This window comes from Gallus gallus, chromosome 5, assembly GCF_016699485.2.
Source record: "Gallus gallus isolate bGalGal1 chromosome 5, bGalGal1.mat.broiler.GRCg7b, whole genome shotgun sequence".
Taxonomy (NCBI): domain Eukaryota; kingdom Metazoa; phylum Chordata; class Aves; order Galliformes; family Phasianidae; genus Gallus; species Gallus gallus.
The window spans coordinates 39,069,662-39,082,161 of record NC_052536.1 but is presented as its reverse complement, the minus strand read 5'-3'; the positions used below and the strand labels follow the sequence as shown (position 1 = coordinate 39,082,161).

Here is a 12,500-nt window from a genome sequence, read left to right as displayed (position 1 = left end):
AACTTCCTTCTAAAAACCAACTTCCTGACCCTTCCTTTTTCTGGGCTGGTAAGGGAAATTCCCGGCTCCACACACTTCCATAATTATTATTATTAGTTCTTTTTACCTTTTTAAAAACTGTTACTTAGTAACACTCCAAAGTTCCAGTTTAAGTCACAGCTGCACACATCTGGGAAGGAGCAGAAGCCACCATGCTGGTCTGGGGGCTGAAAGAGGGAGCTGCTACCCACACTGCAACTACAGTAGGCCTTGCAGAGACTCACCCAGCCCATTCAGATGGACTCTTGAAGTCAGCCAAGAACTGTTCTGTTATAGAGTCAGGGAGGTAGCTGTAAGACTGAACAGCTGTTGTAAGCAGCTTCTGTAAACTATGGTTTATTCATTTATAAAGTAACTTTTTCATCCTGTTTTCTCCCCAGTCCACCTCCACCTTGCCTACAACTTATTCTCACCCTATACCCGTTCCACCTCACACCAAATTGCAGTCTGATTCTGTACCCAACTACAGCCTGCTTTGTTTCAGTGAAGGCAACATCCAGGCTTTGCCTGACTGCTGGCTACAACTTGTCTGTTGCCTGAGGGCTGCAGCTGATCTGCAATCAAGCAGAAAAGGATTGTAGCCTCATGGTCATCTATAATACAGAAGAATGAAATAAGAAGAATATAGCTGTCAGCATCTATTGCAGCTGGACGGAATCAGTAGTACACTTCATACAGGGGCCTGTAATCTCCCTGTAGCTTCCCTACATCAGAAGCAGGGGAGGGCACGAGATAAACAGGAGCTGCAGGCAGACCCTGCTGAGCAAGGAGGGGAGATGGGTCTTTGGCCATTTTTGTGAAGGAGTGTGTTGGGTCTAAGCCAAAATTCTGTGGCTCCTGCTCAGCTGTGGTATTATTAAAGTAACCAGCAATGCTTAAACTGCACTTTGGAGTTTCAAAGCACCTTAGAAACATTAATTAATATCTTAATACATCATCTTTCTTTGGTGCCCATCTGGCAGTGTATCAAAAAATTACAACCAGACTGGAAAAAAAATCACTGTTTTAAATAGAACGGAATAAACTTAACCTAAGAATAATGAGCAAGAGAAAGAGATAGGGAAAAAACAAAATTGTTACAAAACTATGTCAGGAGCAGAGTTTTTACCATCTTTCTGCCCAACAGCCTGAGCTGGAGCACAAGTAGATTTGCCTCTTGCACCATTTACTCCACAGCCCTTCGAGACCATCAATTCCAGAGTTCTACACTGAAAATCTGGGCCCCCACAGTGTGCCCCAGAGCTGCCTGCTGTCCTTAAGTGCAGAGCACAAGACCAATGAAGGGTCTGCAGCTGTTTATTGCTGGTGAATTCAACAACCAATTTATATTCATCTATCAAGGAATATGCAAGTGGAAGCAAATATTATGGTCATGTTCATTTGTTTCTGATTACAAAATGTATGATTTACATGATATATGTAATGCATATGCAAATTAAGTGCACCCATCAGGTTCATGGCAAAGTGCCAAATTAGCCCTTAGCGTTACGAAGTTCAGAGTGGCTGGCAGGGAGGTGTGCTGACTACAAGAAAGGCTAAGGCAGTCTTTTTAGACGCAGACAAAAACTGGGCTGCTCCGAAGAGCAGGTGGAGGATAAATTCGACAGTAACTTGTCTCTTTAAACGAAGCTGAGGGGCTATTGAAAAATCTGTTCCCGCTGCAGTTAAAAGTGTGATAATTACAGAGCAACGGGCTCCTCTGTCATTCAGCAGGCAGCATCCCCAGGAAATCTTGCTCTGTAATCAAGGGAAGAGGTGCAATCAGGACCCTATTCAGGCTTCGTTTAGAAACAGCCCCTGCAGGCAACACAAAGGCTTCAGCGTGGTGCTTTGTGAAGCTGGTGATCACATCGCGCCTTGGTTCTGCAACTACAAGCAGAGGTAATGGCATTTCTGAGCACATCTACGCTCACCTTCACCCTCCAAGTCCAGAAGGGGCTAGGGAGAGGGGTGAGGTCGTGGACCAAAAGAATTCTACCTCCGACACCACTACAATGAGCTCCTCTTCCACATCTTAATGTAGGAGGGAATTTCAAGCAAACTAAGCATGACAGCGTGGTCCAGAATGGGCAGACATGAGAGACAGAAGCATGCACATCAGGCTGTTAGCAGCACTGTTTGCAATATTTGCGTAGGAAATGTCCCGGTTTGTTTTTTACTTTGTTGGTTTTGGTTTGTTTGTTTGTTTTGTTGGGATTTTGTTCTGTTTTGTTTTTTACTGACATGAACATATTTATCTGTGCTGCTCACATTCTACTGGAGCCTCATTCTCTTGGCAGGAGCCTGATCCCACAGAGACTGATGAGGTTCATTAGAGGGGAAGGTGTCTCTGACTTCAACTTTCATGTTTAATGGCACCACTGCCCAGAAACATACAAATTAATTGCTACTCAAATCAGCCATCCTTCGTACCCTACAGAGCTGTCAGATTCAATGAACCTGTTTACTCCAACTGCAATAAAAATAGTATCACATTTTATTCAAAACAGCTAGATCTTCTGAAGTGTGCACACATTTGCACACTCACTCACACACACAAATTGTACTTCTCATTGACCAGCAATGACCAGCTCAGATACCCATCTGGGCATGTAGCTATCATGACACAGAAAATGCTGGCAACTCTGTACGCACAGTAAGTGCCAAAAAGCTTTCTGCACACTGGGGCATGTTCTGGTCAGAATTTTGTTTTGTCTCATTATGGAATGGTTGTTCTCTACTGAGGTTCACAGTAACTACACTTTGCATTACAATAACCTCTAATACTGTAAATGGAGCTTCATTCTATCAAGGCATGTGATCAGCAGGTTCCACTCTCTATTTTTTATTTTTCTGGCCATAGAATAAATGAGAGTGCTGTGGTTTTACCATCTGCAGACATAGGTATCAGTCGATAGCCAAGTAATGGCCTGGACCCTGTCAAGAGAAGTCATTATTAAAAAGGTACATTGCATTTAGCTGTTCAAACAGAAGTTGTTATTGATTGAATTCCATCAGTTCCCACTAAAAGAGCCAACTCCCGTGATCAAGTCAAAATACACACACAGACTACAGACTAGTAAATACTATAATGGAGTTAAGGATCCTCTCCAAAAAGGGAGTTGTTGATATCCAGTTAAAAGAGCACGTCTCTTTCAAAAACAAGATGGAGAAAAAATAGCCATGTGGAAAATAATTCCTGCAAATATCCAGGGGCAGAATAAAGAAACAAAATAAAAGGGAGCAGTTTTAATGACAAACACTTCAATCTCTTGGAACAAAGCAAACACAGAATATGCCAGATGGTTAATGGCCAATCATGCTACAGGCAGGAAGAGCCTGTCCTGCCATTTCTACAGTGTTCTACTGTTCATCAGCGAAAGTCCTGCCATAGTTGGACAATGGAAATCCAATACCTTTGAAGTTTCTTAAGTTTTTGAAAGTAAGATTAAAAGGTAACTTGACTTCATTTGTTTCATTTTTTGTTTCCTCGACAATTTTCTTTGTCTGCTTGTTTCCACTTAATGAACTTTTGGTTTTCCCCTCCTCACAGTTTCCACAGACACTGTAGCATTTCAGGGTGACAGCATTTAACACACATAAATCACCACTGTTGCAGAACAAAAGAGACAGAAAACAAGGCTAATCATAAAATCCTAACATAAACCAAATATACACCATGAAGTAATACAATTTTTTAAAAAAAGGACTGGACAAGGAGGGAATTGTTTGTGGAAATCTCTGTATTTCTTCCATTGGAAAAGTTCTCTGCACAGCATCTTATGTGTGAACAAACAGGCCACAGTTAAGAGTGAGTTAAAAGTGTTTATTAAAAAAGGTACACTGTGACAAACTTCTTTGCTCTGCCATAATAGAAGGTCGGGATGAAAACTGATGAGTCACTATAGGAAACAAACAGCAGTGGTGACGCATGGCTTCAAAAGGTAACAATAGCACTGCTTGATCTGTGATGCCTACAACAGAAATATCCCCGGTTTCAACAGAAGATGGGTTTCATCTTGCTCCACCCTCCCAGGAAATACAGAAATTCCACAGCTGAGCCTTGGCTAGAGCTCAAAACCGTCCCACAGGTGTATATGGAAGCCTTACTCACTCACAGTATTTTCTCTAGACATTCAATGAAAACCATATTCTGTTGATGTCTTGACCTGTGAAGTCTTGATTCATTAGCTCAGCAGTAGAAAAAAGCTTATATCTGTATAATTCAGGCTCCACATGCCTCTGCAGCTCTCGCGATCTTCCATAACTCAAAATTTGCACTTGAGCATCAGGGCCCCAGATATTCAAGTACTCAGTCACAACCAGAAGTCTTATCAGCCCCACATATTTCATGGTTCAAGCAAAGGAAATCATTCTGGGTCACTACAGGTTTGGACCAGATTGAAGCTGAACAAAAAGCCAGGAAAAAAATGTGGAGTGTAAAGATTCAAGTCTAGTTTGGAAGACTTGGAAACTTGGACAAAAATAGGGGGAAAAAAATCAATGTAGACAGTCCCCTACCAGCCATTCTGAAAATGATTTTATTGTTGCACTTCAGTTCTTTACACTGCTATTTATTATTAATAAATACTTCAAATTTTATTACTGTACCTGAAAATTTGCTGCAGGAAGGAGATATTTCTTTAGTATGCTACAGATCTCTATAGCACATACAGTTGATATTATCCCAGAAATCATATTAGCCTTGTCTCTAAGATGGCTACTTCAGTCAAGAATGATGAGTTAGTAATGTATATTATTCTGTTATTTGGATATAAATTTTCTTTTATCATTAATAGCACTTAAAATTAACGCACATATAGATGTCATGCTTGTTTTCCAAACCTTCCCTTCCTGTAAAAACATACTTGCTCCTCCTTATTTATGCTGTAAAAGAAGAACTGTATTTACACTGTATTTCTGTAGGAGTACTGACTACCTTTTTACTTACATATCAACAGCATATAGATCTTATTTTCAACACTTCTCAAATTCCACATACTAAATTCCAGTGAATCTACTTCCATTCCCAAAAGAAGTCAAGGAATGGTAGCTGTGATAAGCAAGATATTAATGCATTTTGACAAAATTTCAAAGTGCTTTTACTTCTTCTTCAGACTGGATGCTTCTTGCCCAGTTTCATCTTTGGCATAAGCTCAAACTGTTGCACTTAAACCCAAATGTCATAAAATAATGCTGAGATGAGATTCTCAAATTCACACTGATTTCCAGTCGATTTACTTAGCTCTTTTGCACATAGAGAGTTAATTACCATGACACTGCTAAAGATCAAGGAAAGATCCCTGAAATATTCTTCATTATGCAGTTTGCTTAAGACTTCTGGACTGAAATTTTCAAACATAGCAAGAAACAATGTAGAAACACTCAAATCCCTCTTCCTTTTGCAATACTAAAAAAGACCATTCAGCATTTCCCAAGGCAATTTAATCAAGGGTGCTAAAACAATTAAGATGCCATTCAGCAACTATTATGCGAGAAATTGAAGAGAAGCACAGGGCTTCCACAAAGAGCAACAGCTTGCACCAACTTTGGTGGCCTAACCTTTGAATGTCCCATCAACCAGTTATGTAAGCCATATACACATTGCTCATTTTTATCAACAATTCACTCAGCATTGGTAAAATGTTGTCAAATTCACCCAGATAACTAAGATAATTTCTTACCAATGCTTTTATCAACATCAACATTGGGTATTTCTGTATTCACCAATTCATGTTGTCTACCCTCATTTATAAGCTGCTGAAAATCTGCCCATGCTACAAACATAACATCTTTTCAAAAAGGCACTTTTTGCAATTGTTCATGCTCTCCATCTACTCTAATTTCATTATTCCCAGCTGGAAAAAGAACAGTGGAACTTTAATTCCTCTGATAGTCACCAGCAGGGATAAGAGCTCAGTCATAGCCTTGCTGAGTGACAAATAAACTCTGGATTTTATAAAGATCAATGGGAAGTATAGAAATATTTTCTTACCTTCAGAACACAGCTTGCCAGTGTACCCAGTAGCTGAGCAGTCACAGCGTGGCTCGCCATCCAGAAGAAAGCAAGTGCCACCATTTTCACAGGGGTTTTCTGTGCAGAGCCCTTCCATTTCCAGTCGGACTCCTTGACTGCCCAGGAGCTGCGGCTCAGAGTTGCCATATTTCAGATTCAGAATAAATCCTTGAAACGGAGGCTCACTCAGAACACCATCAAGGGTCAAGGCAGCAGGACGGATGTACGAAGGGACTCCACCCACAAAAAGGTCGCTGACGATATTCATATACTGACGTTGTGGACGTACCTCACCTGGTTTGGCTTCACCATCCAGCACTAGCACTGTCCGAAGGTGATTGCGGCTGACCATCAGGAAGTGCCAGTTGCTGTCGTTGACCTGCTTATCTGTGATGACTGTAGTCTCTGCACAGTCCACACTGAACTGGAGCTGGATGCGCCCATCAACAAGAGACAGACAGAGGAAGTCACAGACACCACCGTCATCAAAGTAGAGAAGCAGCCCAGCAGAGACATTGGTCTTGAACTGGAAGCTGAGTTCACTCCTAGTGCTGGCATCCCAGCGGAGGAAGCGGGTCCACTGGTTGGGGATGCCCATGAACTCCAGACCCAAAGAGAGACCCAGCAAGGAGCCCAGCAGCAAACTCACCTTCAAAGTGAAGTAGACAGAGTGGAGAGTGAAGCCCATTGTTTCAAGAATCTGCTTTCACCAGGAGAAAAACAAAAGCCAAACTACTGGGAGGACAACTCCAGCAGTCAACACTGAATCTGTTAAATCCAGTAGGAAGAGGAGAGCACAGACTGACAGAGTGAGAAAGAGCAGTTGGAAAGGAAAATAGCAAGGGTACGTGATGAAGAAGAAATGCCTCCTCTCCAAGCAAAGATCTCAATTATTCAGAGGCCTTTATCTCAGATGTACAGGGTATATGAAGTGACTTCTCCAGCTGGTGTACTTATGTGAAGGGCAAAATAACCCACAGTGGTTTGTGTTGGTAGAACACAAAGGTGACGCTGGTTGTTCCTGAAAGGGAGGAAAGGCAGAGATGAAGCCAAAGCCTCTGATTCTGGTTTCCTAGAAGTGATGACAATATTGAAGGAGGTGGCAGTGAGATGGAAGAGAAAGTGAATTCATAAAGTATGTGATCCTTGGGAGGGCAAAAGTGAAGTCAATCTTCATGGTGCACTGGTGGCAGTCCAGCTCATAATTCAATGCTTGGCACTCAGAGAACTTGCAGGACCTGCAGAGTTAAGAGAAGAAAAAGAAAAAGTTGGTTCTACTACTAACCATATCTTTACCACAAAGCTTATTAAGCCCAGTATCTTCTTTACATTTCTTGACATTCTGACCTCTTCTTCATGCCTGCAGATAGCTATACAGTCCTTCAAAGGAACATCTATGTCATCAAAACTAAGAGGACCAGATACAGAACATACCAAGAGGTCTACACACACCACAGCTCTAAGCAAGAAAAAAATACAACAAATTATTTTACCCCTTTGATGAAGGGGTAAAACAATGAAGTAATGTCAAGTGACTAATGAGAGAGATGGCACTGAAGCTTCCCTGCTAAAAATTATCTCTCTATGGAAATGCTCAGTGCAAAGACCAGTATCCTTTAAAGTATAAGAACCGATGAAGGAAGAATATTATCCAAACTTCCCAAACTTCTGTTCCTTTTGTTAGGCCTCCTAGCACACCAAGAAAACACTAGAGAAGACAACTCCACTGTCAGCCTGTCACGCAATAGTTGCTTTTACTTTATATGTCTTGCACACTTCAGAGACTTTAACAAGGACCTTTGTAACCTGGAAAAATGTGCTATCCAAAGTATATATATATATGGCAACCTGAAGCTGAGATGATAGGAAACTTGTAGATTAGATAATAAAAACTATCTAAGTACTTAATCAATTACCCTGGTCTAATGGTTTGGCAAAAAGGCCAAGTTCACCCCTAGATAAGAGCAAGCTTCTGCCTTCAGTAAACAGGAGTTAGAGTTGTTAGCACTGGGGTTTAATTCACTTCTGTCTATTCGCATGTGGGTGACTGTATGCCTAAGTTAGGAGAATGTTTTAAGATGACAAGTAAAGATAGCACAAAGCTAGGATCCATTAACACAAGGGCTTGTTCTCAGAGATGGGCTAGGAATAAGAAAAGCTCAGGGAACAGCTAACACTAGCAAAGATACAAAGCAGAAAAGAAGGTGATGTGAATCAAGGCCTTCAACCTCCCAGAAAACAGCATGAACACAGATTTCAAAAACTGGGTCAAAAATATTGTGAGGCAGCATTTGCCTGGGACAGGAGTTTAGAGATATGAACAATGTGAGTTGCTGGAGTTGCTGCTCCTGGCAGATGCCTACCAACCCTGACACTCACCTTGGTCCAGAGGTGCTGCTTCACAGACCCTGTAGAAATAGGCAGTGCAGAAAAGCATTGTCTAGTAAGTACAGTGGTTGAGCTGGAGGAGAATCACCAGGCAAAGGAGGGGATAGCTCATGCAGTCACAGCCTCTGCCTTACCTGCCCTAAGGACCTGCAGGAGCTTTAAGTCTCCAGGGCTGTCAATCTGGCAAATTTAGCCAGCACAGAAAAACAAGTCACTTAGAAAACAAAATGGATCAATTAAAAGAAAACCCTCAAGCTAGAAAGAAACGTGAGCTTTTGGTGCCCAGTGGAAAGCAGGCCTGCTCCCTGCAGCTGCCTGAGTGGAGCTTGTTAGCTAAACTGCTATAAACACAAATAAAATCAAGTCAAAACCAGAGGGAAGATAATTCCTTTTAATCATTAACAGCTTGGCTTGGGAGAATGGAAGGAAGAAAAAGGAGGTGTTAGGAGAGGTGAGGAAAGGGAAAGGGAAAGGGAAAGGAAAAAGATCCAAATGCTCAAATCATCTGTTTTCCCTAAGATCACAATGTTGGCTCAATTCATGAGGGCTTAGGGGTGCTTTGAAAATCAAATGGAGGAAAAAGTATGTGGCTCTTGTCCATTTACCTTTCTCCTCTGTGCTCCCTAGTGACTCCACTAAAATAGCCCATGATTTATGGAGAAGGAGGATAGAGTGAGCGGGAGGAAAGAGAGAAAGTGATGACCCAAGCCTGGAATTATTGATGAGATGGGAATAGGAATATAATAATGTGTGTAAATTAGCCAGCGATGTGCTCCCAGCAGCTCACAGTTCCCTTTACCTCACATTTACCATAGCAGAACTCCCTGCTCCATTGGGCAGCTCTGTGCTCAGCTTGTGCTCAGGTGATGGCAAGCCCAACACAGCCCCAGTCACCCACAGGGGCCCTGTATAGGGGATCCCACACAGCAGCTTCAGTCCTCCTGGTCAGGGCAGGTTGCAGCGCCTGCACCAGAAGCAGCCCTCAGCCTTCCACTCTACTCTCCCTGTTTTAAAAGACTGACTCTTTGGGAAGCAGTGGAACACAGCGTACATCACAGCATCAGGTGTGAGCAATCTAGAGACAATCACAAAAGAAATCAATATGCCCACAATACAGCTGTACAAAAAACCTGACTATCTTTCCAAACCCCATGTTGCTAAAATCCCAGTTTAACAGATGCAAACAAATCTAGGTCCCCATGCAATGCTCCAGTCCTTGGGATACTTGGAGGGAGCAGTAAAGGTAGCAGTACCACCTTACACAGATTTCTGTAACATGGATACATGCTCATGGGTTGATGACAAAGGTTAATGAAGGGAACTTACACCAGGCAGAAACAGTTAAACAGAGACTGCACTGTTGGCTGAGTGAAGGAAAATCCAAGGAAATCCTTCTCTACCTATTCTAGAGAAGACGGGGCCAGGCCTGGTTAAGTAGAGGAAGGTGGCATGAAAAACAGTGAAATGCAGGTGTAATTTTGGGCACTTCACTGCCTTTTGGACATTCCAGGGCAGGTTTTGGGAAGACTGCCCACACTCAACAGACCAGGACTCCTCCAGAGCTCTGCCAGAACCCTCCAGCCCAATCCACAGCACTCCCTGGTACCTGAGCTCCGTGTGTCACACAGCTCAGCCCAGGACAGCAAACTCCACCACACAACAGCAAGACCTGCAAAGAAGAGCCAGTGTCCTTTTTAGCACTGGCCAGGATTTGATCTAAATCTTGAGAGAGCAAATTCTGACAAAGCATACCTGTGCTTTACTCTTTTCCCACAGTGATTCTCTTAAACACACTGAGAACGAATACATTTCTGCTCTTACCGTTTTATTTTTAGCATAAATACTACCCTAGCAGCATCATACATCACACTGCTACCATAGCAATGCATTACAGTTTGGGACAATAACTACAGACTCTCATAGTATTTTCTTATATATATATATCATCTCCAGAGATCTCAAACTTTGCCACAGAATGAACACATCTAACAGAAAAAGACCTCATGATGGTCACCGCCTCCTCCAAGCACGAAGCAGCAACATCCTTGTTCCAACTCCACCTATTGCTCACATAGAAAAGTAACACAACCATAGTATATTTTAGGCTTAATGTGAGTTAGCAGCACGAAGCAAGACAGTGAGTCTGGATGCTATCGGCCCTTCAGGAGACCAGCATGTGAGACAGCACTTTGAACACTTGTTACTCTGAGGGAATGAGGTTACCTCTGCATGCAGCACCCTGGCAGCCCGCACACCTCCCCAGCCCTCTTGACAGTGGAAACAGTGAGGAGCCTGCACACTGCCCAGGCAGCTCAACATCCTACATCCACAGGGCCCACTGGAGGAAGCACCCCACTTACACTATTCCAACTTCCTACTTATGGGGCTGTCAGACTGCACAACTTCCCAAGCAGGGGAAGGGAGGCAGCCCTGCTGCAGCAAAGCCTACCCACCACCACGCAGCTGAGGTCACAGCCATCCATTCTGCAGCCCACAAAGAGAGCCTGGGCCACATGCTGGAGTGGCTCTCAGCTGCTTATCAGCTGTATGCGGAGAGTGAATGACATTATCTAATTGCCAACTAATTTCCATAATTACTGACTGGCACACTCTGTATGCAGGGTTAATATCTCTGCAAATGTCTCACAACGCACCTGCCTAGGAAATGGAGTGAGAAGCCAGGCACTCTGCTGCTCAGTAGCCTATTTACCCCACTGCACAGAAAGGCTGCTGGAGATGGGTTCATCACTGCCTGCCCTCCCTCCTTCACTGTCTCCCTCCCTGGTTACTAATTGCTTGGGGATGAATATTTTGGTATTTTCAGCAATTCCTAGTGCAGAAAGAAAATGGAGTTGGATGAAGCCTGGGATAGTCTGGCTTCCCCCACAAAGCCCTACCACTGCAAACCTACAGAGGTCCAGTCATTCCAGTTAAGGTCACTAGGCAAAATCCCACTTACACACTGGTGTAAGTAAGAGAGGTTACTGTCCCCCTAGTCTGCCACTCATTCCACAACCAAAACTGCCCATTATGCCATACTTTGTGTGGAGTGAAAAAAAAAACACATTAGTGACCTTAGATCCATGTATTTTTACCCACTGCAAATTCACCCTTGCCATTGCATTCACTGGGAAAGAAAATTGAATGGTTTGCTCTTTTCTCCAGCCTATATGGAAGCAGAGGAGTTTGAAGAAGGGCCCTACTTTGGCTCTGCTTCCATGTGCGTTAGCACAGTCAGCTCAAGGCACAGCAATCAGATAATTACAGCTCAGTGACATATGCCGCTTGAAATGATCCAGTGAAAATCACAATCAATAATTGATATTAAAAGCCAGGCTTGCCAGCGGCAGAGAAATGGAGAATTAATAGTATTTATTCAGCCTGTCTTCACTCATCCTGTTCTCTAGTGAAGAACAGGCTCCTTTTGGCTCATGGCTTGAGTGTGGGTCTCCACAGACACCACTCTCTCATAAGAAGAAATCTTTTTGCCTGATCCATCCCCAGATGGCTAAAAAAGACGAGAGAAAAAAAACCAACAAAAAAATCCTTCAGATGAAAAATACAGATGGGAAAACTGTGAGTTGCTACCATCGCTGGGGAAAAGAAAGGAACATGAAAATCCACCCCATTCACAGCTTCCTCAGCAGGTATGCATGGTAAAATGTTTACAGAGACTGAGAGTGGCCAGGGAGGCTTTGAAATTCAAGAGACTAGAGAAAACCACTTAGATTTAGTTTTGATTTCCTCTAGCAGCATTTGCATCCCAGCTATAAGCCTGGCCTCTGGCATCACCCCCTTGCTGTGCTGGAGACGACTCCAGGGTGGTGCCAGAAGAACTGCACTGAAGATAGACATGGACTTCTTCACCCATGGGAGATCTTGATGGCAGTTGGATGCTGGCAGGGGTCAGGGATGAAGCAGGATGGGCTCTCCTTAGTCAAGTGGCTGCAAGTGCAGTGGATAATAGGGAAAATTTTGTCTGGTAAGGAGCTGAACACACCCAGTTCCTTGTTGAAACTCAGAACTTCACACGAGGCAGTATCTTACACGATACTGCTGGAGAGAAGCTGAAGAGGAA

The 12,500-nt window shown here is 43.1% G+C and overlaps 1 protein-coding gene across 38 annotated transcripts in view; it reads right to left on the bottom strand.

Annotated features, from left to right (window-relative positions):
• NRXN3 (neurexin 3) overlaps positions 1-12,500 on the bottom strand; it is a 941,045-nt gene that overhangs the window by 888,461 nt on the left and 40,084 nt on the right. For all 38 annotated transcript variants that reach the window (XM_015287412.4, XM_040701017.2, XM_040701020.2 and 35 more), the window contains exon 2: positions 6,014-7,272. In XM_015287412.4, the coding sequence (XP_015142898.2) occupies positions 6,014-6,722 (709 nt within the window). In that variant the 5' untranslated portion in view covers positions 6,723-7,272. The remainder of the gene's footprint in view (positions 1-6,013; positions 7,273-12,500) is intronic.